Below are 27,401 nucleotides of genomic sequence, written 5' to 3' on the forward strand. Positions count from 1 at the left end.
GGTTTATAATGGAAGAGCTAATGGGCATGGTAAACCCCTGGGTACGGGAGAAGTTCAGAAGAGAAGAACGGAAGAAGACTTGGTTTCTTAGATCATAGCTGAGAGTGATCTGTGAGCAGAGTCTTCAGGAGGGGTGGCTACAGGGATCCTGGGAAGGGTTGGGGAAACCCAGACCAGTGGGCCAGGAGGAGGGTGTCCCGTCCAGAGCATGGTGCAAGAGGCTGGAAGGGTAACATGCAGCAAGAGAGGGAAAAGCTTGGATGCCTTGCAAGGATTCCAGAGATTTTCCCCTTGGGTAATGGGGAGCCATGGAGGGTTTGGGAGTCAGATCAGCAATGTGACAAACAAGGAAAATGGTGAACATAAGGTGACTAGGGGCTTCCTCTAGCCGTCAGAGTCCTCCTTGACTGGTATTTCTGCAGGTGAAGTCAGGAGCCCAGGCCAGGGGGTTGAAGTAAAGGCACCTTGCCTGTAAGATGCCCAAATCCAAGGAAACCTTCTGGCAATACTTTTAAATTAACTTTCAATTTAGAATATGAACAATTTTAGTGTTTTGGGAAACTCTTTAATATGATTGACAGAAAATTATCCCGCCCCCAGTTTCAGTAGAGACACTTCTCACAAAGCTCTGAGTGAGGTTTGCAGCCAAGAAGGTGCCCCAGACGTGGTGACAGCCTGGGGAGGCCAAACCGCATTCTGCGCCTTGCATGGGAGACCCTGTCTTCACCCTTCTGCCCTTCACACAGCTTCCTGCTCATCTTTCCAGACCCACTCTAAGCTCCAAATTGCCCCTGAGAAATTCCGGACCACAGAGGTCCCAGCTTGTCTGAGTCCCATGTCACCTGCCCAGCCAGTGTTTCCAGAAGCCCCGGTAGTCCAGTTCCTAAGCAGGGTCTCAGCAGACAAGGTGGCTGACCACAGGCACAGGCTTGTTACACTGACTGACTTGAATCACAGCCTGAATTGTACCATGAGAAAGAACACCCCTTCTCCATTCCTTCCCAAACCCTGTGATTATTTACATCAAGGAGAAAACTTCATGGCCAATCTCCCTTCCCCACGGAGAGGTGGAATTCAGCCTCAGTAACTTCTGTTAAAGAACAATGTCTACCTATAATTTAGTAACATTGTTTTGATTGCATTGTATCTATTTTTAGTACCTTCTAATTATGGCAAGTGATTCTTATTTTCCATTTACAGAATGAGGTCAAGTCTCCTTTTTAAATAAATGTTCTTAATTAAGAAGCTAATAAATAATAGTGTAGGTGGGAGGAGGTCACGGTGGCTGAAACTGAGGACATGGAGGGGCAGTGGAATCAATAAAGGTGCGAGAGCTTAACTCTGTGGGGAGGCTCCGGCGCGGGGCTCCCCGGAGCCGGACGCTGAAGGTGAGCTGGAGTGTGCCCGACAGACGTGAGAGGTCAGCAGTGTGTGCGAGGGCCTAGGAGTGGCCAAGCCCTTTGTGAGAGGGAGAGGGCAGGTCAGTGGCCTGGTGTGGAGTTCCTCCACGGGGCACTACTGCCGTGTGGGGGGGAGCAGCACCAGCACCCACCCCTGATGCCAAATGCCACTAGCACCCTCCCGTCTCCATGGCAACCTCAAAGAATGCCTCACGTGAGTGTATCTGCAAATGCCCCTTGAGGTGCACTGCTGCTGCTTCATCTGAGAAGCATGGCTCCGAGTCAGCTTCAGACACGTTGTGAAGGGGCAGTGACTAGGAGATGGGCGTACGGGGCTGGTTGAAGCCCCTTCATGAAGGGTCTTGGATGCAGAGGAGAAGTGGGAAAGGTGTGTTTTAGAAGAAACGTGTTGACAGAACGTGAGGGCTGGAGGGAGGAACTATGCTAGGAAAAAACCTTTTTTTTTTTCTGAAAAAGAAACTGACGTGGATTTGTGCATCAGCCCAGCATCAGCGTGGCAGATAAACACCAGAGCTTCGGCCCCTCACTCTTCTTTGTAGTGCCCACTTTCCCTCCCCACAAGGCAAAGCATACGCAGCACTTTGCTCTCCTTATCACGCCCAATTTGCTGCCCCCACCCCTGTCCTGACTGATTCAACACTTTTCCTGAGCACCTACTATGTGTCAGCCTATAGCTGACTGGTGATTGTAAAGGGTTCAATAAAACATAGGTTACAGGTGACAGAAACTCAACTTGTCCTGGCTTATTCTATGAAAGGGAAGGCATGGGCTCACATTCATGAAGTTTTGGGCCGCACTGGACACAGACCCCTCGTGGCCTTGGCAGGAATCTGTCCCCGCTATTTCTGGGCTATTGTCACTTTCGGGTGGATCCTCTCCCATGGGATCCCCCAGCAGCGTCACACTTTCCTCTGTCCAGTTTCAAGAGGGTGCTTTTCTCTCAGTTTCTCTGGCCCAAAGTCCCAAGGATCAACTGTGATCCGTTCTGATGAGGCCATGACCCCTCCCTGGACCTACTCAGTGGCCCGGGGAATATGATGCTTTCATTGACCAAGCCAGGGCCCCATTTCAGTCCCCAGAACTGAATAGAACTGGCTCCCCCCGAACCATGTGGGCTGATCTAGTATGAGGTGGAACTCACGAATGTCTGTTTGGCTCTCTGAGGGTGACAGGCGTCCTGAAAGCCCCTTTGTGTTACAGAACTGGAGAGCCCGGCTGAGAGGGTGCACCAGATCCAACAAATCCTCATCACCCTTCCCCGCGTGGTCATCGTGGTCATGAGATATCTCTTCGCTTTCCTCAACCAGTGAGTTGTCCAGACGGGGCAGGGGGGGCCCTCTTTGACTCAACCCTGACCTCTTTTGGGAGGGGGGCTCCTGAGGCTTTCACAGGTGCAACTGTTCTTAAAACATGGGACCCTCCCAGAGTTGAGTGGAGCCCCAAGAGAAGGAAGCTGCAGGGGGAGGCTTTGCCTTTCCCAGGTGACTTGTGGGTGCCTCCTCTCTCGTAGCCTCTCGCAGTATAGTGATGAGAACATGATGGATCCCTACAACCTGGCCATCTGCTTCGGGCCCACCCTCATGCACATTCCCGATGGGCAGGACCCTGTGTCCTGCCAGGCACACGTCAACGAAGTCATCAAAACCATCATCATCCATCATGAAGCCATCTTCCCCAGCCCCCGGGAGCTAGAGGGACCCGTGTATGAAAAGTGCATGGCTGGAGGGGAAGAATATTGGTAAGATTCCATTCCTCTTAATATTACTATTACCATCATTGTTGTTGTTGCTGTTGAGCAGGAACAGTAAGAAACCCTTTAATTTTTCTTACTGCTTTATAGTCTGTACCCCCATACACATTTTCTCATTTGAGCTTCACAGCAACCTGACATGAGATAGATGCACCAGTCAAGACTGTGTTGATTTATAAGGGGCAGAGATGCAACTCACATTGGCTTAAGCTAAATGGGAATTTATTGGTTTACCTAAAAAGTCTGGGATCATGGCTTCAGGTGTAGCTGGACCCAGGGGCTCAACACTTATCATCAGGACTCAGTCCTACAATCCCCAGCCTGTGGCTCTGCTTTCTTCCATGTTGGCTTCATGCGCAGGCAGCCTGTTTCTTGGAAGTTTCAAGAAGGCATCTGGTGCCTTGGCTGGTGTGGCTCGGTGGATTGAGTGCCGACCTGTGAACCAAAGTGTCATGAGAGGCAGCCGCACACTAATGTTTCTCTCCTTCACTTTCCCCTCCCTTCCCCTCTCTAAAAATAAATAAATAAAATCTTTATTAAAAAAAAGGTATCTGGTAACTCCAGATTTAGAGCCCCTTCTCTCAGCATCCCCAGTGGAAAAAAAGAGCTTCTCCTTTCAAATATTCCAACAGTAGCTCAACAACAATGTCTCCCTGCTAAGGCTTGAGTCTGGTGAACTAAGATTAGCAGATGTCATGCTGCCATTGGCCTGGTGAGTTGTCAGCCCATCCCAGGCAGCAAGGAAGCAGGGAACCCCATTCCAAACACGTGAACGGAGAGTGACACACCCTGCCATTGTCCCTGTCACCCGGAGTTCTCATTTCCAGAGTGACCTCACTGTCTGTGACAGCCCCACACCAGGTCAACGGGTGCTAGTTGGTCACCAAAGCGGGTCTGGGGGGAAGTAAGTCAGAACCTTATCAAAATCAGGGCCAACTGCCTTCCCCAGGCTAAGACCTGAAATGAAGTAAGTAGGATTTTTTTTAATGTGGAAAAGACAGGAGATTCAGAACACTAACTGACAGAGACCAGCCAGTCAAAGGGTTTGCATTCTTTCTTTACTCTGAATCCAGGACAATGCACAGCTCTATATTTAGGCATTACCCACCTGCTTTGAGCCAGGTGCCTACAGGAGTCCGTCTTTTGATTGTCAGAGCATTCCTGGATTCCTGAATTGCTTTAGTTTTTGTGGGTGTATTTGGGCAACTGCTTCAAAGAAGAGACATGTACCAGACCCTGTTTCCCCACAGAGAAGGACCAGACCCCGGTGTTATCTAATTGTAACTCTTTAATCTCTTTTGAGGCGCTAGGAGTGAGTCTGTCCCTGTTCTGTAATAGAAACATTGAACGGCCAGCAAGCAGACTTTCTGGATAAAGAGCTTTTCAAGTTTTTGTAGTCATTACCAGCTTTCTGTTTGTGTTGCTATATGTATAATATACAGTCACCATGTTCTCCTTATTCGTATTTGCATCCCATAAGAAAGGAAAACTACTAATTACGTGGTAATTTTAGAGACATTTTCAAAGCCCAGAAGTGAGATTTGGCTGAGGGTCTCATCACAATGGACAACATTCATTCATTTAACAAGTGGTTATGAGCATCTGTCCTGGCTCGGACTGTGGGCTGAGCCGGAAGGGGTGCACCCGGAACAGGATTAACTCCTGCTGCAGGGGGCCCTGGTGGAAGAGGGAATAGGCAGTTCCAGAAATGGGGTCCCCTGAGCCAAAGTAGGGGGTTCAGGAAAGGCTTCCTGAAGGAGATAATGACTTAACTGAGACCTACAGAACTGAAGTCAGCCAGGTGGAGTGGGCAAAGAATGTTCTAAACAAGGAAATGCAGTTCTGTGTATCTGCAGTGTGTCACGTGACGAGAGGGGGTGCTCTGCGGGCCAGCAGGAGCCAAGCGATGAGAGTTCTGAAACAAATGGTTGTGCAGAGTCTGGACCTTATCCAGTAGGCAATAGAGAATTTTTCATGATAAAATCTATATTCCTTTAAATGGTGTTACAAATGTCACCTTCTCCAAGAAGCATTCCCTGACCACTCTGTGTAGGTCTCCTCTGCTCTTGTCTGTTCTTATCTCTGTTCATTGGCTCCTATATAAAACATTCCACTTGCAGCAGTTTTATTTCCTGGCTCATGAAAGCAGGTCTGTGTCCACCAGACCCCTCAGTGCATCCCACCTACCTAGCACAGTGTCAGGCATATATTAGGACTCAGTCAATGGCTCAGTAAAAAAACTGACTATGTGAATGAACCCTAGCCTCAAGAAGTTTATAATCTCATGAGAGAGTAGCAGCTAGTGAAATGATCCCAGTGCATATATGACTGAATTTGACAGGCCTTGACTCACTCTACCACTCTGTCCATCCTGGTTGCCTGCCTGCTGACACCACCCTGACTGAGCTGGACTTCTGCACACAGCATCCCAAGGCAGCTCTGAGGAGCCCTGATGCTCGTGAACTTCACTCCACCTTGCCGAATGCTCACCTCTTGTCAAGGCAGGGAGCCGAGCTAAATGAATGACTCACAGCACTTCCAAAATGCCTTTCTTTTCTGCCCTGTGGTTTTCTAAGGATAAGAGCCAAGGTTTTACCACTGCCCTCTGGATCTTACAGAACACCTTGGCATTGACAACTTTACCAGGACAGCTCAACAAATTCTAGGCCTGGAGGCAGCCCGGGAAGGTTATGCAGTGAGCTTCCCGGGGAGCCAGAAGTGGTTTTCTCTTAGGAAGGGAAGTCCATGGATGGTCAAATGGAAAAGATGGGGTGGAGCAGTTCTGGGCCTGATCTGAGTCAAGGCCCAGAAGTGGACTGGGCTGTTGCCCGAGGGAGGATAAGCGCAGTGTGAGGGTACAAAGTCCCCCATTGAGTTTCCTTCCCATATCTCCTTGCAGTGACAGCCCGCACAGTGAGCCAGGGACCATTGATGAAGTTGACCACGACAATGGCACTGAACCTCACACCAGTGATGAAGGTGAGTGAGGGGTAATCCAGGTCAGGGAGGCCACCTGGGGCCTCTCATGCTGACTCGTGACTGCTCATTGCTGGGCCGGACCACATAACCCCTCCAGCTTTGTACGTCAGCACATCCTCCTCCAGGACACATGGGGGCCCGGGAAGACCTCAGAGGCCTGTGCACTCCCATTTGCCATGTTCCTCATTCCTTTCTGTGTCCTTGCGGGCCCAAGGACATATCCTACATGACAACAGTTTCCTAAGTAGGAAGCATGCTTTGTCCCTCTGTCCCTCCCCCACCAGGGATCTGTCCTATGCCAGGCCTGTGCTGGGACTTGAGGCATGTTGCTGAGCTGGACTTGGGTCGTCCGGGACCTCCAGTCTTGTTACCTGACAGGTTGGGAGCAGCTCCCCATGACCAGAGTGACAAGGCCAGACTACAGATGTGTCCTAGTGTGGTGGGCTGCCAAAGTGTGAAGCCTAACAGGGACGACCCAGAGACGTGGAGGGGGAGAGGGAGAGGCCAGCTTGGGCTCTGAGGGGCTCAGCAGGCCCTTCCATCCCTGCTAGATTAGCAGGTGAGTCTTGGTGGCACTTGGGCTATGCAGGTAAGCAATCTGGATAATACGGGCCCAGGGCCGGCCTATCCATTAGGCAAAATGGGCACAGTGCCCAGGGCCTATGATACTTTAAAATGTCTTAATTTCTTTTAAAGCAAGAAGGAAAAAACAAATATGACCTAGCCTGGGTTATATTCATCTTTATACCAATGCAGTTGTAAAATATAAATTTTAATTTTTTTTTAATGGAGAAAGAGACCCAGGCCAGCAAAAGTATGGCAGGCCTGTTGCAGTCATAGCGCAGCCCACTATCGACTGCGCACAGCCCTCCTTTCTCCCTCCAGAAGCTTTGCTTTTTGAAAATCATTACTCACTAGTTCTCTTAGTGACCTTGGTGCTTCTCTCATGGGACAGTCCCAGGCCCTGTTGGCCACCGTATTTGTCAGAAGAGTTGGGTATGTACTCGGGCGTGGTTTCTGGAAGCTAGTGAAAGAAGCAAGACTGATAGGTGGGTTTTCGTATTCTGGTAAGACTATTTCAATTGCTAATGACAGAATCTCCGACTCAAACTGACTTATGCTTAAAAGAGATTCAGATCATATACCTGAAACTTTCAGGGTAAGTATGGCTTCAGGCACAGCTAGATCCAGGAGCTGAGCGGATCTTGTCAGGGGTTTGTCTCCATCTTCCGATTCTGCTTCCCTCTGTGTTGGCTTCATTCTCAAGTAGGCTCTGCCTGCATGATGGTCTCAGGTGGTTTCACATTTCATTCTTTTACACAAAGCCCAGTGGAAAACAGCTTCCTTTTCGTAATGGTTCCAAGACAGCTCCTGGGGAGGAGTCTCATGGTGCCTTGAATCATGCACCCAGGCAAGAACCAATCACTGTGGCCTGAAAGGGAGCCATTGGGTCAGGCCTGGGTCACAGGTGCAGGAAAGCAAATCTAGGTATAATGTTGAGCTCTGCCAGCATCCTTAGAGGCTAATGTCATCCTTACCTGAGAAAAACGTTGTGCATGAGCCTTTGCTTGGAGGTGTGAAGGCTGCCCCCTTCTGCTTGTTTGCAGTGATTTGCTTTTCTCTTTCCTTCTTTTCCTCTTTCCCTGCCGCCAGCAGTCCCCACTCTCCCTCTACCACTGTTAACACCCGCACTGCCTCCTTGTTCTCACCGTGTGTCTCTTACTTCACTTCTGTGTGTGTGCCTCCCTCTTGCTCCAGATCTTGCTCTTAGTCTCCCTTCTTCCACTGGGAGAAAACACCTCTTGTCCAATAAGATAGACTGATTTCCTCAGAAATGAGATGTGTCGGGACTGCTGCTGTGAAGGCAGTCGTGTCCACAGAAGCCATGCCCTCTGAAGATCATCGCAGAACACCTTCCTGGGGGCTGAGGGCGCTCTCAGGCACTCCATACCTGCTGAGTTTTCTCAAGCTCCTCAGCCCCAGGGTGGAAGGCGTCTGTGGGCCCCAGACTAAGGAAGATGGGGGCCAGAGAGAAGGAGTCTTGCTGTGTGAGGAAAGAAGCACCACAGGAGTGTGACACCACGTGCCCCCCACTGAGAACCCCCCTCCTGAAAATGCTGCCTCTCCCGTCGAGGAGCAGAGACACACAGTGTCCCCGGAATAGGATAAGGCAGAGCTGCCTGTCTGCTTCCCCAGAAGCCCCCTGCTCCTGCAGGAGGTCTTGGTCAGGCTGCCAGTTTCTGAGAATGACAAAGCAGGAACAATCGTCCTAAAGGGCCACCCCTGGGAGAGCCAGTTTCATGCTCCCTGAAGGTTCTCACTGTGTCCTGTGGGTTGGGGGGGGGTGCTGAATCAGGGGCATTCTTTGGAAGAAAGTTAATTGCACTTTCTAAATGTTTGTATTCACACTGACCCCAGTCAAAACCATCACAGAAATAATGAGCTGCAGGAATAGTCAGGGGACACTGGGCTCTGAGAAAGGAGACCTGGACATAAAAGAGAGGGAGAGAACTCTATGGTCAGGTGATCTTTGGCAAGCCACAAAGCCTCTGGCCTCAGTTTCCATATCTGTAAAATGGGAATGACAAGGATTGTGGCCTAGGTTAAAATGAGGTGACATATATGAAGGAGCTTGGCACAGTGCCTGGGACAACTAGGGGGAGAAGAAATACTGACTATGTGAATCCAGTATAGCTCCTTCCTAATCTTGGTAGAGAAACTGGGTCCAGAGAATTGTGTTGACATAACTGCTCTTCGGCAGCCCGAACCTCCTGGTTTCTTCACCTAATTTCCTCTAAGGCGTTTCATTTGGGGGAGCCTCAGTACCTTTGTTTCTCTAGAAAACACGCAGCAGACTTCAAAGGTCATCAGCCATAAGACCACGATTCCGTGTCCTTGTAGTAGATGGATCGCCCAATGAGTGAACAAATTGGAGGAAAAGTTCATTGTTTGGCCACCTACTGCGTTTCCTGTCTCGGCAGGCTCTGTGCCCAGCAGATGCCGACCACCCCACCCTGTCTCGAGTCTGTTAGTGAGCACATCCTCAGTGTACGTCTCCAGAAAATCCACCTGGGCTTGCTGTTTTGGTCTCCAAGATTTACAAAGAAGCCATGGTTAGACTAAGAACCCTTGGTTGTCAGAACTGATCCAAATGAAAACATTAAGGTCGCCTTTCCACAGCAACTTCATTCATTGGATGCTAAATGAGGAACAAGACAGCCAGATAAAGAAACCACTAAAATCTGTAACAAAAACATGTCCGTATAGTTAAATGTATCAATTTTCCATTATGATTTTATCCTCATTCCCTTACTAATATTTTCCAAAAATTCTCCAAATTGCCTTTGACTCCTTGCCCATCATCTATGTCTAGAAAGCCATTAAGCCATTAGTTCTTTCAGAGGTTCACTATGGGTCAAATTTCGTTTTGGTTGCCATGTGTGCCTCTGAGAAGGGGTCCTCAGTTCATCAGATTGTGCTAGGCATCTGCTCCAAATATGTGTGGGATTTTTGTTTGTAGTTCCCAATATTTTCTTTAGCAAAAAATTTCAAACACATAGACAAACTGAAGGACTTTATACAGTGAACAAGCAAACATCTACCACCCAGTTTCTCCAATTGTTAACATTGTGTTTTACTTCCTTTATCATATACTCATCTATCCATCTCTCAATCCACTTCCTGCTTCACACATTTCAAAGTACGTTGTAATCACCAAGGCACACCTCCCCCAAACACTTCAGCATGCAAATAATTAACTAGGGGTCAATATCATTTATGGTTCTTTTTTTGGAAGTAAAATTATATACACAGAAATGTAAAAATCTTAATAGTATCATTCCGTGGGTTTTTATTAATGCAAAAACTAGTGCAACTCAGACCCCGATCAAGAGGCAGAACATTTCCAGCACTCCAGAAAGTTCCTTCAAGCCCCTTCCCAGTCAGTCCCTGCCCCAAAAAGCCCAAGAAGCAACCACTGGCGTGATGTACGTTTTCGCCACGGACAGCTTGCCTGTTCTAGAAGTCTATATGAATGGAGTTATACGGAACAGCATTCTTTGACTCTCGTTTTTTGCTCAGCATAATATTTAGAGATTTATGCCCATTATGTGTATTAGGTAAGGTTTTGATGGTATTGGGGCAGTAATACAGTCAGTTTATATATGAACACTCAATTTTGCCTCAACCACGGCTGCTCTGCCCTGCGAGAAATAAAGAATGGTAGAAAATTAAAAACAGCGGCCCCTTCACTGCTGCCTTGGCTGTTGTTTCTAACTCCTATGCAGAGGTGGTAAGATGGCCTGCAGCGTGTGGCTGAGGCCTGACTCCTAAGGAGGACTCCCCCTTCCTCTTGTTTTAACCATTTTATGGTGATATAATTCACATTGCATACAATTCACCCACTTAACACGTGCAATTCTGTGGTTTTCAGTATATTCACAGATATGTACAGTCTTTATACAATTTTTGAACATTTTAGTCACCACGAAGAAGTTCCATGTCCTTAACTATCATCCCTCACCCCAGCCCTAAGCAGTCATTTGTATATCTTCTCCCTCAATGTATTCCGTCTATTCTGGGCATTTCACACACATGGGATCATGCGGCATGTGGCTGCTGTGTCTGGCTCCTTTCACTCAGCACGGTGTTCGCGAGGTTCTCCCCTGGTGTAGCGCGTGTCTGGAATGTGTTCCTTTCCATGGCTGAATGATAGCCCACTGTGTGGAGAGACTACATTTTGTTTATCCGTTTGTCAGATGATGGACATTGGGGTTCTTTCCACTGCTTGATTATTATGAATAATGCTGCTATAAATATTTGTGTACAGCTTTGTACAGGCGTGTTTTCATTTCTCTTGGGTACACCTATGAGGGAGTTGCTAGGTGATACAGTAGCTCTGTGTTTAATCTTTGAAGGAACTGCCAGGCTGCCCCAAACCCTGGTGGGCATGAAGTGGTATCTCACTTTGGTTTTGAGTTGAGTTTTTCTAGTGACTAATGGTGCTGAACATCTTTTCATGAGTTTATTGGCCATTTATGTATCTTCTTTGGAGAAATGTTACTTCAGATCCTTTGTCCATTTTAGAATTTGGTTGTGTGTTTTTATTATTGGGTTATAATAGCTCTTTATGTAGTCTAAATAAAAGTCCTTTAGCAGATACATGATTTGCAAACATATTCTGTGGGTTGTCTATTCACTTTCTTAATGGTATCCCTCGAAGCATAAAAGCTTTGTTGCTTATGCTTTTTGTGTTATATCTAAGAATCCTTTGCCAAAACCAAGTTCATGAGATTTAACCTCTTTTATGCTAAGAGTTTTATAATTTGAGTTTTTATGTTCAGGCAATCCATTTTGATTCATTTTGAGCTAATATTTGTAAGGTACTAGTCCAGGCTCATTCTCTTGTGTGTGGCTCTCCATTTGTCCCAGCACCATCAGTTGAAAAAATCATTCTTTCCCTCACTGAATGGTCTTGGCCTTCTTATAGAAACATCAGTTCACTGTAGGGGTTTATATCTGGACTTGCAATTCTATTCTACTGGTTTATATGAGTGGGGACCCAAAAGACCCAGAATAGTCTTCTGGGGGGCAGGCCCCTTGTAGTACAGGCTCCCCCTGCTAGGTGAGTCTTCCAGGAACCCATCTTTTTTTTAAGTGTATTTTATTGATTGTGCTATTACAGTTGTCCTAATTTATCCCCCTTCCCTCCAGCAACCCACCCCCCTTAGTTCATGTCCATGTGTCATGCACGTAAGATCTTTGGCTTCTCTATTTCCTCGACTTTTCTTAACATCTCCCTGCCTGTTTTGTATCTACCAATTATGCTTCTTAGTCCCTGTACCTTTTCCCCCATTCTTCTGCTTCCTCTTCCCCACTGATAACCGTCCAAATGATCTCCATATCTATGATTTTGTTCCTATTCTAGTTGTTAGCTTAGTTCATTTTTATTTTTTAGATTCAGTTGTGAGTTTGTTGTCATTTTACTGTCTATAGTTTTGATCTTCTTTTTCTTAGATAAGTTCCTTTAACATTTCATATAATAAAGGCTTGGTGATGATGAATTCCTTTAGCTTTGCCTTGTATTGGAAGCACTTTATCTACCCTTCCATTCTAAATAATAGCTTTGCTGGATAGAGTAATCTTGTATGTAGGTCCTTGCTTTTAATCACTTTGAATAGTTCTTGCCAGTCCCTTCTTGCCTACGTTTCTTTTGAGAAATCAGTTGATAGTCTTATGGAAATTCCTTTGTAGGTAACTCCTTTTTTCTTGCCACTTTTAAGATTCTCTTCTTATCTTTAACCTTTGGCATTTTAATTATGATGTTTCTTGGTGTGGTCCTCTGTGGGTCTTACTTGTTTGGGACTCTCTGTGCTTCCTAGACTTGCATGTCTATTTCCTTTACCAAAGGAAAGTTTGGGAAGTTTTCTTTCATTGTTTTTTCAAATAAGTTTTTAATTTCTTGCTCTTCCTCTTCTACTTCTAGTATCTCTATGATTGAGATATTGGCACTTTGGGAGATGTCCCAGAGTCTTCTTATTCTCTCCTCATTTTTTCTTTTGAATTCTTGTGTCTTCATTCTGTTCTGGTTGAATGTTTATTTCTTCCTTATGTTTCAGATCATTGATTTGAATCCCAGCTTCCTTACCTTCACTGTCATTTTTCCGTGGATTTTTAAAAAAATTTTTTTACTGTAGACTTCATTTCTTCCCTTATGCTTTTGCCATATTTAATGAGTTCTCTAAGCATCCTTATCACCAGTGTTTTGAACTCTGCATATGTATCTCCATTTTGCTTAGTTCTTTTTCTGGGATTTTGTTCTGTTCTTTCACTTGGGTCATATTTCTTTGTCTGCTGGATTTGGCAGCCTCCCTGTGTTTGTTTCTGTGCGTTAGGTGGAGCTGCTTTCACCCCCCGTCTTAGCTGTTAAGTGATATGAGGCAGAGCCTTTGGTATCCACCAGGGTGGGCCAGCCCACTTCACTGCTTTGTGACTGTGTATGAGGGACAGATTGGAGGGGGGACAATGCCACTGAGACTTGTTCAGCACTCTCCCCATTTCCAGTCACTTCACCCCCTTCCTGTATACAACTAGTGCTCTTGTAGCTGCCACCCTATTGGTGGCTCCCAGAGTGGGTGAGTTTGTGTTCCTTCTAGGACTATGTGGGCCCTTTAAATGGCCTTTCCTGGGGAATGGCAGTTTCTTCCACCACTTCAACCTCCACTGGTTTTTACAGCCTCAAGTTTATGAGGCTTTATTTTCTTGACCCTGGAACCCTGGGCTGTGCAGTTGGACCTGGAGCCGGGACGTCTCACTCCCAAGGTATACTGCCTGATTTTATTCCACATGAACGTGGAACCACCTGTTTCACTGGCCACCTCGCCGCCGCCGCCTTCCCACCACTGCACCATGTCCTCTCTGCCCTGATTTCCCATCTCTGCCCCTCCTACCAATTTGGATGATATGGCTTTTTTAAATCCTTGGCTGTCAGACTTCCACATAGTTTGATTTTCTGACAGTTCTAGGTGTTTTTCATTTTGAGGATCCTTATGGTTGTGCAAGGAAGTAAAGTGTGTCTACCTATACCTCCATCTTGACTGGAAGTCTAGGAACCCATCTGTATCACTGTACCAGCTGGCATTGTTGTGAGAGGCTGCATTTGGCTTCAGTGAATTTTTCTGAGGACTCTTTCACCATGTTTGCCCATTTCATAATGGGTGATGTACGAACACACCTGCCCCACCCTCCTTATTTATCCAGTTTTTCCCTGAGTGACTTTTTAAAATTTCCCTGGATGAAAAAAGTCCTGAAACAGAAATGTTTTGCCAATATGGAAGAGGTGAAACAAAAACAGCAGAAGCACTAAAAGGCATAAAACTGTTTTGAGCAGCAGAAAAAAATGTCTCCGTAGGTGTATTGCATCAAATGGAGAGTACTTTGAAGGTGACTGAAGTTTAAACATGTAAGAAAAAATACACATTTTTTATAAGTAAATTCTGGGTTGTTTTTTGGTCCCCTTGTCAATGTATTTATCCTTGAGCCAGTACAGGACTGTCTTTATTACTGTAGCTTTGTAGGAAAATGGAGACAACTGTACTTGAACAACAATAAAAAATAAAAAAGAATAAAATAAACCTAAAAAAAAGAAAGAAACCAGGACATGTGAGTCCTCCAACTTTGTTTTTATTTTTCAAGATTTTCTGGCTAGTTTGGGTTCTTTGCATATGAATTTTGGAGTCAGTTGTTAGTTTCTACAAAGAGGTCAACTTGGATTCTGATCAGGATTGCATTTGAGTGTATAAATCAGTTTGGGAGTATTACCAGCTTAAGAGTGTTAAGGCTTTTAATCCATAAACATGGGGTATTTTTTTAATTACTTAGATCTTTAATTTCTTTCAAAAATGATTCATAGTTTTGAGTGCATGAATTACTTGTTTTGTTAAATGTATTCTTCAGTATTTTATTATTTTTGTTGCTAACATAAGTTGAATTGTTTCCTTAGTTTCACTTTCAAATTGTTCATTACAGATGTATATGAATATAATTTCTTTTAATATATTGCTCTTGTATCCCGTGGCCTTGCTGAACTTAGTCATTCATTTTTATTAAATTCCTTGGATAATCTGCATAACATAACATGTATGAATAGACATAGTTTAACTTCTTCCTTTCCAACCTGAATGCCTTTTCTTTATTTTCCTTGCCTAATTGCCCTAGCTAGAACCTCCAGTACAATGTTGATTGAAGTAATGAGGATGGATACCTTTGTCTTGCTCCTGATCTTAGAGGGAAGGCGTCCTGTATCTCACCATTAAGTGAATGTTAGCTGTGGGTTTGTCATAGATGCCGTTTATAAGATTGAAGTTCCCTTCTATTTCTAGTGTGTTGAGTGTCTTGATCACACCAAATTTTGTCAAATCCTATTTTTCTTCATCTATGGAGATGATTGTGTAATTTTTGTTTGTTTTATCAATGGTTATATTAATTTTTTATGTTAAATAAATTTTGCATTTCTGGGATAAATTCCACTTGGGTATGGAGCATAATTCTTTTTATATGTTGCTAGATTCAATTTGCTATTATTTTGTTGAGGATTTTTGCATCCATGTTTATGAGATACTGGTCTGTAGTTTTTTTTGTGTGTGTGTGATGTCTTTGTCTGATTTTGGTATCCAGGTAATAATGACTTTATGAAATGAGATGGGAAGTGTTTCCATTGCTTCTATTTCTTGGAAGAATTTGTGAAGAATTGTTATTAATTCTTCTTTAAATATTTGGTAGGATTCAGCAGGTGAACCATCTCGGCCTAGGCATTTCTTTGTGGAGAGTAGTTTTTTGATTGCTGATTAAATCTCTTCACTTGTTATAGGTCTCTTCAGATTTTTAAATTTCTTCCTGAGTTATTTTTCCTTTTTTTAAATAAAGATTTTCATATCATCTTCATAGCTTCTTTTCAATTATTGTTCAAGTACAGTTGTCTCCATTTTACCCCCACCACTCCCCCCGACCCCAGCCATCCCCAGTTCCCACCCTCGATCCTACCCCCCTTTGGTTTTGTCCATGTGTCCTTTGTACGTGTTCCTGAAAACCCTTCCCCCCTTTCCCCCATTATCCCCTCCCTCCTCCCCTCTGGCTACCGTCAGCTTGTTCTTAATTTCATTGAGTTACTTTAGTAGTTTGTGTCTTTGTGGGAATTTGTCCATTTCATATAGGTCATTTAATTTACTAGCATACTGGCAAAAATATTCATAGCATTACTTTATAGTCCTCTATTTCTGTAAAGTTGTTAGTAGCATCCCCTTTCATTTCTAATTTTAGCAATTTGAGTCTTTTCTTTTTTTCCTTGGTTAGTGTAGCTAAAGGCTTGTCAATTTCACTGATTTTTTTTTTCAAAGAACCAGCTTTGGGTTTCATTAATTTTTTTCTGTAATTTTTCTGTCCTCTATTTCATTAACTTCTACCCTAACCTTTATTATTTCCTTCCTTGCTTTCCTAAAATGTGACTTCAGCCAGGCCCCGACTGGAATGGTCCTCCACCTCTCCTTCAGCTCGAGGGCTGGCCTCTCCATCTCCTCACTCACTGGCATAACTGTCCTCTCAATCAGCAGGGGTCCAATTGAATACAAACATACAGCATGTATAGATGCACATTCATGTTTACATCGTATCGATGTAAAGGCCCTGGGCAGGAATCAACTTGGCATGTTTTAAAAACTCCAGGAAGGCTTTATCAGTGGTGCCTGGGACCTGGGTTTAGTTGTCAGCTCATCCCTCTCTTACTTGAGTGACTCGCCCCTTACGTGCCACATCACTTCCCTCCAGCCTCAGTCTCCTCATCTGTAAAATGAGAATAGTGCTGCAGATACTGCTGTGAGGGTTAAATGTGATCATGTAAGGAGAACACTTAGCACATAGGAAAGACTTAATTTGTTCATGCAAGTAACAAATCAGTATTGTGTGCCTACTCATTCCAGGGACTGTTCTAGAAGTGGGAAAATAGCAGGAAATAAAGTAAAATCGCTGTCCTAATGGAGCTCACATTTTAGTAGGAAAGATTGACAGTAAATGAGTTTGAAAACTACATGTGCATGTGTGTGCATGCATGCACACATGTGAGTTAAGATTGTCATACATGCTGAGAAGAACAAAGCAAGAGAAAGGTTTAGAGTGATTTGATAGTTGGTGCTTCTATAGTTGCGGGTGGTCAGGAAAGGCCTTGCCAAGGCAATGACTTTGAGTACAGACCTGAACGAAATTAGGAAATGACACACAGTGGTCAATAAATGTTTGTTGAATGTGGATACAGTCAAAGATCTGGTAGAAAAGCATCCCAGGAAAAGTTAGTAAGAAGTACAAAGGCACTGCAACAGGAAAAAGTATGGCCTGTTTCAAAAGCACCAAGAAGTCTCTGTGAGTGTGTATTCTGTTGTGATTAGTGGTAATGTGTGCTTGATATCTGCAACTTGCTTTAAAATACATTTTTAAAAATTTGATGGATGGGTGGAGGGATGGATAGATAGATATGCCATAAAGCTAGTATAGTAAAAGGTTAATGGTAGAATTTAGGTAGTGGGTATATACATGTTCAGCTGCACTTTCTTTGGAAAATGTCATAATCTGAAGTCAGAGAAGAAACAAGAAGCCTCAAGAAGGCTAGTGAGGCTGGAGCAGACTGGGTGACAGGGAGATGAGACTGCAGAGGTCTCGGGGGTCCAGAGCATGAAGGGCCTCAGGAACCGTGAGAAGACATGTGGGTTTTGTTCCAAGCACAACAGGAAGCATTCCCAGGGATTTGAACAAGAGAGTTTCACGATCTGGTTTATGATTTTGAAAGATCCCTCTGGCTATTCCGGGGAGAAATGGTTCCCCAAGTAAGAATGAAAGCCAGGAGAGAATTTTGGACTTCCTACCAAGATGGAGGTATAGGTGGATAGATTTTACCTCCTCACACAACCAAAAGATGGGCAACACAAATTTAAAAACAAAAAATAACCAGAACTGCCAGAAAATCATACTGTATGGAAGCCCAGCAACCAAGGCATTAAAGAAGAAACGTCTGTTCAGACTGGTAGGAAGGGCAGAGATGGGCAGCTGGGGCAGAGAGGATGTGACCAGGTGGGGGCAGGTGAAGTGGTGGCTGGTGGACCAGGTGATCCCAAATTTACATGTGGATAAATTGGGAGGAACAACTGGGGAACAAGACAGATGGTGCACCCAAGGGCTCTAGCATGAGCAAATAAAGCCTCAGAACCTCAAGCTGTAAAAATCTGTGGGGATTGTGGCGGCAGGAGAAACCCCCAGCCTCATAGGAGATTTTGTTGGAGAGACCCACAGGGTTCTAGAACATACACAAGCCCACCTACCCAGAAACCAGCACCAGAAAGGCCCAATTTGCTTAAGATAGTGGGGGGAGTGACTGGTTAGCTAAGAGCTGAGCAAGTGGCATTGTTCCCTCTTGGAACCCTCCCCTACAGAGAGCACCACAACACAGCAACATGGGTTGCCCTGCCCTGGCATATACCTAAGGCTCCACCCTGTACTACATAACAGGTGTGCAGAGACAAAAATATATGGCCCAAATGAAAGAACAGATCAAAGCTCTAGAAAAAATAGAACTAAGTGATGAAGAGATAGCCAACCCATCAGATGCAGAATTCAAAACTGGTAATCAGGATGCTCAAAGAAATGGTTGAGTATAGTCACAAAATAGAGGAAGAAGTAAAGGCTATGCAAAGTGAAATAAAGAAAAATATACAGGGAACCAACAGTGAGAGAAAGGAAGCCAGGACTCAAATCTACAATTTGGAATAAAAGGAAGAAATAAACATTCAACCAGAACATAATAAAGAAACAAGAATTTCAAACAATGAGAAGAGGCTTAGGAACCTCCGGGACAACTTTAAACATTCCAACATCTGAATAATAAGGGTGCCAGAAGGAGAAGAGAAAGAGCAAGAAATTGAAAACTTATTTGAAGAAATAATGAAGGAGAACTTCCCCAATCTGGCAAAGGAAATGGACTTCCAGGAAGTCCAGGAAGCTCAGAGAGTCCCAAAGAAGTTTGGATCTAAGGAAGCACACACCAAGGCACATCATAATTACTTTAGCCAAGATTAAAGAGAAGGAGAGAACTTTAAAGCAATAAGAGAAAAGGAGACAGTTACCTACAGAGGTAGTTCCCAAAGACTGTCAGCTGATTTCTCAAAAGAAACCTTACACACCAAAAGGGGCTGGAAAGAAGTATTCGAAGTCATGAAAGGTGAGGACCTACATCCAAGATTACTCTATCCAATAAAGCTATCATTTAGAATGGAAGGGCAGAAAAAGTGCTTCCCAGATAAGGTCAAGTTAAAGGAGTTCATCATCACCAAGTCCTTATTACATGAAATGTTAAAGGGACTTATGTAAGAAAAAGAAGAAGATAAAAAATATGAACAGTAAAATGACAACAAACTCACAGCTATCAACAACCAAGCCTAAAAAGAACAAAAACAAAATAAGTAAACAACTAGAACAGGAATAGATTCACAGAAATGGAGATCACATGGAAGGGTTATCAGCTGGGAGGGGGGAGAATGGGTGGAAAGGTACAGGGAATAAAAAGCATAAATGGTAGGTACAAAACTGACAGGGGGAGGTTAAGAATAGAATAGGAAATGGAGAAGCCAAAGAACTTACATGTACAACCCAAAGATGTGATCTAAGAGGGGGAATGCTGGTGGGAAGGGAGATATAGGGTGGAGGGGAATAAAGGGGAGAAAAAAAAGGGACAACTATAATAGCATAATCAATAAAATACATTTTTTTTTAAAAGAAAGCAAGCAAGGAGTCTAGGTAGAGGGGCAACAGTGGCAGTGGAGGTGGTGAGACTGGTCGTACTCAGGGGACAACTCAAAGTGGTTGCTGATGGATATTCTATCTGAGGTATGGTAAACCCAAATAACAAATTTCTTAATAACTGGTAGCTATTCTTACTCTTTCTACCACACACTTATATAATGACATCTGCAAACACAAGTGTTCACTCTCAGCTGTGGCTCAGCCTGCTCCTCCCATTTTCTTCTTTCTCTTACATTTTCCACTCCTCATTCCTCCTCCACCTCCCCACCCCCACCCCCTAGCACCAGACTGCCCCCTGTGACTGCAGAGGCTCTGGGGATGGGAAAGACAGGACCTAGAACCAGGAGGCAGCCACACCACACTCCTCTGAGCGTGAGCAGAGCTCTGCTGAGGTCAGCTTCTTTATCGGTTGAATCAGCTCAAAGGAAGCCCCTGGGGTGAGAGCCCAGAGAGCAGCAGCCAGCTGGGTTGAGCTCCTGTTCTGCAAACCCTCTGGCCTTTTTGTTCTCATTAGCGAAACTGGCAGGCAGTGCTAGTACATGGCCGTGCAGCCGAGTCAATGATGCAGCAGAGAAAGACAAAGACCTTCCCACTTTACTGAGAAGGTGACTATGGGTCAAAATCAGTTATTTGACCCCTTGAGCTATGTTGTTATTCTGTATCAACTGTTAGGATAGCATTTAAGACATTCGTCAGAGAGGCAGCTGGGAAAAGCTGACTTAACTGTCTGATGCCTGCTCCCTGCAGAAAGCTGTCCCAGGCACTGAGGACTGTGTGTATCTCCTGGGGACCCTGACACGGTCAGCCCGAGCCAGCTGCTTACAGAAAGAGCGCTAGCACATGTGTATGGTGGGGGTTCGTGGGGAGGTGAACAAGGGGTGTGCTCCCTCTGCTCTTCGATTTTCCAATCTGCCCCACCCTTAAAAGTTCAGCAGCTCTGATGACAGGTAAGTCTCATATGAGTTAATTATGTGCCCACACAGCTGTAAGCCCTTTGTGGACAGTACCTCATTTAATCCGTATAATAGCCCTGTAAGGTATAGGGACTGTTTTTATTCATTCCTATTCTACAGATGAGAAAACTGAGGCTCAGAAAGGAGAACTAAGTTGCCTGAGGTCTCCACAATGGACAGGGAGAGGGCTGGAAGAACAGATGCAGATAACCCATCAGAAATGGAGCACATGGGAGGCCCGGGGAGGCCCAGCACAGGGAAGGTGTCCGAGGGCCAGGGAGAGCAGGTGTCACTTTCGTTACTCTTTTATTCTATTATAATTTACTATACCTACATGTATTATTTGTATAATGTTAAACATTTTTGGCTTGTTTTAATATGTAAGTGCATTATTGCCTATAGACAGTTTTCTAGCAAGTGCAGACACCTCTTAGGATACAAGTATAACACAGGTTAAATCAATCACAGGCATAACTTCTGCTGCTGCCTATACAGTCTCTTCCCCAAACGTCAGGAGCTGTACAGTCTTGGGCAAACCACTTGAACTCTCTGAAGCTTAGATTTCTTGTCTGGACCTACCCCATAGGCTAAAACCACTAGTAATTATAATCATGAAACCCATTATCAGCTGAATACCTAATACATGTCTGTACTATGCTGTCTTTCATCCACTGTCTTCTAATCCTTCTAACAACCCCACAGACAATGCAGCTGAGGTGCATAGGGGTTATGTAACTTGCCTGAGGTCCGGACAAGGGGTGACAGAGCTGGGCAGTAGCAGTGGCTCCAGGGCCACAGCCAGATCCTCATTGTTTAGCCAAGTCAGTGCCTGTCACTCACCAGAGAAGAGGAAATGTTTGATGGGTAAATACACGTGTGCAAAGAGATATGCTGAGCTGCAGCCCCAGTAGGAATTCTTCCTCCCCCAACAGTACGCCCATGGATGACCACGTCAGTCAGCCCCGGCTGCTGTGACAGAATACCCCAGACCAGGTGGCTCAAACAACAGAAGTTTATTTCTTCACAGTTTGGAGGCTATAGAAGTTCAAGATGAAGATGCCATCAGGGTTGGTTTCTGGGAAGTCTCTCCTCCTGGCTTGTGGAGAGCTGCCTTCTCTCTGTGTGCTCACGAACAGAGAGAGGTCTCTGGTGCATCTTCCTCTTCCTAGAGGGACACCCATTCTAGTGCATGCGGGCCCTACCCTTTTGATCTCATTTAACCTCAATTACTGCCCAATGGCCCCATCTCCAAATACCATCACTTTGGGAGTTAGGGCTTCAACATACAGTTTGGAGGGGCACAGTTCAGTCCACAATGGTGAGCTGTGAGGAACCCTTAAGCAGTTCTTGGTACTCTTAAAAATGTGTACAATATTTTGCATAAATGGGAGTCCACATATATCACCTATTTAACTTCCTCAAAGGTAAGAACCATTAACAGTAAGTAGACAAAGAAGGAAATGATTCATGGAAAAATGGAAACAATTTGTATGAAGGGGTAGAAAGAAAAGAAATTTCTTATAATAATGTTCTACTGAGTGTTTTTAAAATTAAGGACAAGCAGAGCAGTGGAAAATAAGGGTGTCATACGTCAGCCCCCCCACTCTTTTTTTGAGAAGTTAGATGGCCCGCCTGAGGTCACAGCCTGGGAGAGCGGATCTGAGCCTAGAGCCCCAGTGTCCTGACCCCGGCGCGGACTGTTTGCTCAGGTGTGCTACCTGTGCTGCCCCAAGGAGCCACGGCCACCTGAGCAAGATCCCTGGGCTGCTCTTACACTGACCTTGTGGATGCGCTTCCTTTTTCTTTTCCTTCCAGAAGTGGAACAGATTGAGGCCATCGCCAAGTTTGACTATGTGGGGAGGTCCCCGCGTGAGCTGTCCTTCAAGAAGGGGGCCTCGCTGCTATTGTACCACCGCGCCTCAGAGGACTGGTGGGAGGGCCGTCACAACGGCGTGGACGGACTCATCCCACATCAGTACATAGTCGTACAGGACATGTGAGTGGACCCTACTTGGACAAATACCATAATCGACTAGTGATGTCTAGGACGGGCCCAGGAAGGGCAGTGGTGGGGGGCTTGCCAGGGATATGTCCTCTCTGATGTAATGCCCTTGGTCTTCTGTAAGAATAGATCTCCTTACATAGTGGCCCCTCTAACAAATAAGCAAATTGCTCATGCTTCAGAGGTCCACTGGATCTTGCCATATACCTTCACCTTCCTGCCTGCCCAGCAGCCAGCGGGCAGCCCACTGCCCCTTAACTGCCCACCACTCTCCATCCCTGAGGTGGCACTCTCGGGGGGCAGGCGGGATCGCCCCCACATTTTGAGTTGATAGGATACTATTTTTTACTGAGGAATAATTGACATATAACATTGTATGAATTACAGGTATACAATATGATTTGATATTTGTATACATTGCAAAATGATCACCACAATGAGTCTAGTTAATATCCATCACCACACATAGTTACAGTTTTTTCATATGTGATGAGAACTTTTTAAGATCTACACTCTTAACAGCTTTCTGATATGCAGTACAATATTATTACCTATACTCACCATACTGGACATTACATCCAGAACTTATTTATTTTATAACTGAAAGTGTGTACTTTTTGACCCCCTTCACCCATTTCACCCCCACCCCCACCGCCCATGAACCACCTATCTGTTCCCTGTATCTATGGGTACTATTTTCTTTTACACAACATCAGGCATTTAAAAAAGCCCTGTATCCCAAATATCCCAAATACCAGCCTGTCCAGAAGGCCCAGAAAGTCTACACCTTCCATTCTTTGAAAGCCATTGAGGGCACCTCCGAGTGCACCTCAGGCTCAGGTGGAACTGATTGACCGAGGAAGCAGCCACCAAGCTAGACCTAAAGGGAAGGGGAACAAAGAGAAGGGCACAGGGGATGGGCTGAGAAAATTTGGGGAATAGGCGAACCCCATGAGGAATGCCCCACTGTGGAGGGCTCTTGGTACTCTGATGTCCCCTAGCCTGTGGACAGCAACAAGACGCTGGAAGGGAGAGCAGACTGGGAGGAGGCAGGCAGGGGACTCTGACAAGCTCAAGCCACCTCACACGTGTCCCAAGCCTTGGATGAGGAGGGGAGGGGTGGCAGCACCTTCTTCCCCGCCTGCTGAGCCCTAACCCACTTCTCATGGAGTCCTGTAGAGACTCGGCCCTCAGTGCCCAGCTTGCTGGGTCCTCCACGCATCTCTCCAATACACCCTCTGGAATTTAGCTTTTCCTCACCCTGAGGAGCCTGGGAGAGAAGAAGAACCTAAAGGAACTGATTTAGGAGGGTGGCAGTGGGCACTCATGGTGGTGAGTTGGGGAGTGGGCGGCGACTCACCGGGAGCTGTTGGCGTAAATTAACGATGAGGTGGGAGCTGACTCGGCCCCTCAGACAGGTCTCTCGGAGCCCTGCACATCCTGGGTCCTCTGGGGAACGCCCAGTTCACATCTGTCCTCCTCCCCAGGGATGACGCCTTCTCCGACAGCCTGAGCCAAAAGGCGGACAGCGAGGCCAGCAGTGGGCCACTGCTGGACGACAAGGCCTCCTCCAAAAACGACCTCCAGTCCCCCACGGAGCACATCTCGGATTACGGCTTTGGGGGGGTGATGGGCCGGTAGGAAACACCGATTCATTTTTTCCCCTGTTAAGTGCCAGGCTCGTTGGGATCCGATTTGGGAGAAACAAGGGGGCGGAAGGGAGAAAAGTAGGCTGTTGTGGCTCCTTGTTTCCCACAGGTGATATCGGGTGCACCTGTGTAGGCTGGCCGGCCCTGGTCTAAGCATGCCAGGTGTAAAACCTTCCAGCTAAGTGGGAAGAGTGGGGGGAGGAGGAGAGACATATTGGCAAATAAGTGCTTTTTGTTTAAAATAATGATAAGGGGGGGGAGTACAAATTAGCAAGTGTTTTTCCAACAACTCTCTAATTCTTGCACCTCCTCCCCTTTCTGTTGAAGACCTAAGGAGTTCTATTTAAAAGTATAAAGCTCATGTACTCCCCGGAGTGTGCTGCACAAACAGGAAACTCACACGCCCTCGCGTACGGGGAGCATTGGCAGTCGACTCCACCCGCTTAGCTGGTGGGAGCACAGTTGCCGACTCCTTCACCCCCTGTGTGGGCCAGGCCGTGTCTCATGGCCTTTCTGCCAAGACAGGAGCTCTGCTCCTTAATCTGCACATAGTTGTAGTCCAAAGGTTGTGGTTGGTTTTTTTAAAGTGAGGAAAAGAGAAGAAAAGACCAAAAAAAAAAAAAAAAGAGCTGACAGGTTCTCACTGCTTTCTTAATCAGATTCTCTTCATTTTTGTGGTGGGGAGGTCATGGGACCACCCCGTACATGTGGGCACTTGCAAATAGAGCCAAGAAAGCAGTCAAAATGGGAACATACATGTACAAGTTCATTTCAGAAACCCCACTGCCTCCTGTCAGCATGTTCTGTTCAGTTAAGCAGATAGTTCAGGTCCCTGTGACAGAGGGTAGTGCTGGGAGGGAAAGTGGAAAGGTGGGGTAGGTGGATGGCGAAGCCACGGTCTCTTGATTCCTAGGGGGAGGTATCTTCTGCCTCAATTTTCCTCTCCCTCCTCTTGTCTGCTTTCTACTTCTTCCTGTCTCAATACCTCTCTCTCTCCAACACCCCTGCTTTGGTCCTGTGGGGGTACCCACAGGCGGTGCTTCGCTTGGCTGGTGGCATTAAGATCTAAAGCGCTGCTGACCCCGTTGAACTTGGTCCCCTGGTCACAATCCATTCCAGCACTCTGTCCCTCCTCCCCACCCCCTGGACAATGCAGCCTTCCTTCCCTCCAGCAGTATCTTAGAATCTCTAGTGACCTCCAGAGGGTGCAGCACAATCTTTCGGGGTGGGACCTTCAATCTCCAAAGTGCTTCCACACTCACTGAATCTCCCCCAAAGGTGGGCAAGGAATATTATGCCCATTTAACAGATGAATAAAATAGGTCTCCAAGAGGCCACAGAAAGTCTGTGACCAACAGGATAAGGACTCAGCCTCCTGATAGACATTCAGGCCCTTTTTCACTCCACCAGAGCCTCCCTGAGGGGTGAAAAGGATCCAAATGCATGGAAGGCATGTTCGACGATGCACTTTTTCCCCTTGAATGACTAGTTTTTCAAGATCTGGAAACCCTCCTAGAAATAGCCCTTTGCGGGGGAGATTGGGGTGGGTGACAACATTTGCTGGTGTCCTGTTCCCAGGGGGGTCCTCCTGTGCTTACAGGGAGCTGGTAACTTGGTACAGTCAAGCCTCAGTGCTTCAGACCAATTAGAAGCCCTTCAGCATCATGGCAATGTCTGAACTGCTTGAAAACGTATCATGGACCCAACTAATGCTCACCAAAGCGTCCCAGGTCGAAATCCTCCTGGCTTTGATTTAAGAGGTAGCCAGGATTCTTTGTGTAATTAGCCTTGATGTCCTGTGTTCAGATTAAGCCTGCCCCCTACCGGTGAGGTCTATGCTTAGCCGGTGCTTTCACTGTGGAATCCTTCAGTCTGGTTGCAGGAGGCTTCACTATACCGCTCCCTAGACTAGTGTGTAGTTCTTGGCCCAGGGGTTGACTGATGCATTCTGATTGCCAGGGTTGACTCTGCCCCATGCCCCCGCCCCCGGCTCCTTTGCAGAGTGCGGTTACGATCTGATGGAGCAGCTATCCCCAGGCGCCGAAGCGGGGGCGACACACACAGCCCGCCCCGGGGCCTGGGCCCCAGCATAGACACGCCGCCCCGGGCCGCCGCCTGCCCCAGCAGCCCCCACAAAATCCCCCTCACGAGGGGCAGGATCGAGAGCCCTGAGAAGCGGAGGATGGCGACGTTCGGGAGCGCCGGCAGCATCAACTACCCTGACAAGAAGGCGCTCTCCGAAGGGCACTCGAGATCGACGTGCGGCTCCACCAGGCACAGCAGTCTGGGGGACCACAAGTCCCTGGAGGCCGAGGCCCTGGCAGAAGTAAGGGCCAGCGGGAAGGCAGGCTGGGCCAATGGAGACCCCTACAGGGGCAGCAGGGTGGGGACTTGTGGACTGGGGAGCCACTTTGCCCTTTATGCCAGTCTCAAGGCTAAGTCGGAACACAGGAAAGATAATGTGAGCTGGCTTTCCCTCTGCCTGCTGGCCTCCCCGTGGGAGTGGAAGCTGGGAAGGCACAGCTGCTGACTGGGACCCTGTTGAGACTGAAGACCCGTCCCCCCTCCCTCCACCCAGTCTTCAGGGCTGGAGGAGGGGGACTCCCTCTAAAGGAAAAGGCGGATAATGGGGATGTAGTAATGGCAGGTGTCTCCACAAGATGGCATAACTGAGTCATTCATTCATTCATTCATTCATTCATTCATTCATTCATTCGTTCATCTATCTGTCCATTCATTCATTTCATTCATTGATGAATAACCAGTGAGCATCTGTTGTGTGACAGTCACTGTGCTGGGTGCAGAGGGTACAATGATGACCCAAAATGGACCCAGGCCCCGCCCTCGGGCAGCTTAGAGTTACCACAGCTGTGAAATGAAAGTCAGGCCAGGTACTTTGAAAGAGTGGTCCGTGGTATTTTGAGAGCCTAGAATGTGGGGATTGCTCCTAGCTGGGAAAGACTTCCAGGAGGGGAGGCAAATGCTCCCCAAGGCTCAAAGGACAAGAGAGCACAAAGCTGAAGCTGGGAGGGAAAAATGTTCCAGGCTCTTCCAAAGTACTGAGAGTTCTTGTTTTTCTTAAGTTTTTAAAAATTAGGTGAGAAAGCTGTGTGATTTTTTAATATATATCAAACAAACCAAACAAATTTCTTTAACACATCTTTAAGAAACAATTTGTTTGTTTAATAATTTGCACTCTGGTGTCATGTGTTTTGAACAGTTCTATCGTATTTCCAAAAGGTTCTATTTTTTTTCTCTCCGGAATTAGGGCTGGGTGCCCATCATGTGCCCACTCCCCTGTGTTAGCTC

General features: G+C 46.2%; 1 protein-coding gene across 3 annotated transcripts in view; it reads left to right on the forward strand.

Annotated features, from left to right (window-relative positions):
* Window positions 1-27,401, forward strand: part of SRGAP3 (SLIT-ROBO Rho GTPase activating protein 3) — a 113,351-nt gene that overhangs the window by 68,453 nt on the left and 17,497 nt on the right. For 2 of the 3 annotated variants that reach the window (XR_005067842.1, XM_037055700.1), the window contains exons 14-19: window positions 2,622-2,727; window positions 2,932-3,159; window positions 6,071-6,150; window positions 22,257-22,437; window positions 23,931-24,080; window positions 26,094-26,418. Coding sequence is in view for 2 of the 3 variants with exons in the window: in XM_037055700.1 (XP_036911595.1) it covers window positions 2,622-2,727; window positions 2,932-3,159; window positions 6,071-6,150; window positions 22,257-22,437; window positions 23,931-24,080; window positions 26,094-26,418 (1,070 nt within the window). In the remaining variant the exon portion in view is untranslated. The remainder of the gene's footprint in view (window positions 1-2,621; window positions 2,728-2,931; window positions 3,160-6,070; window positions 6,151-22,256; window positions 22,438-23,930; window positions 24,081-26,093; window positions 26,419-27,401) is intronic. The other variant, XM_037055701.1, reaches the window with a different exon arrangement.

Source organism: Sturnira hondurensis, unplaced genomic scaffold (genome assembly GCF_014824575.4).
Source record: "Sturnira hondurensis isolate 20B ecotype Veracruz unplaced genomic scaffold, ASM1482457v3 Scaffold0008723, whole genome shotgun sequence".
Classification (NCBI taxonomy): domain Eukaryota; kingdom Metazoa; phylum Chordata; class Mammalia; order Chiroptera; family Phyllostomidae; genus Sturnira; species Sturnira hondurensis.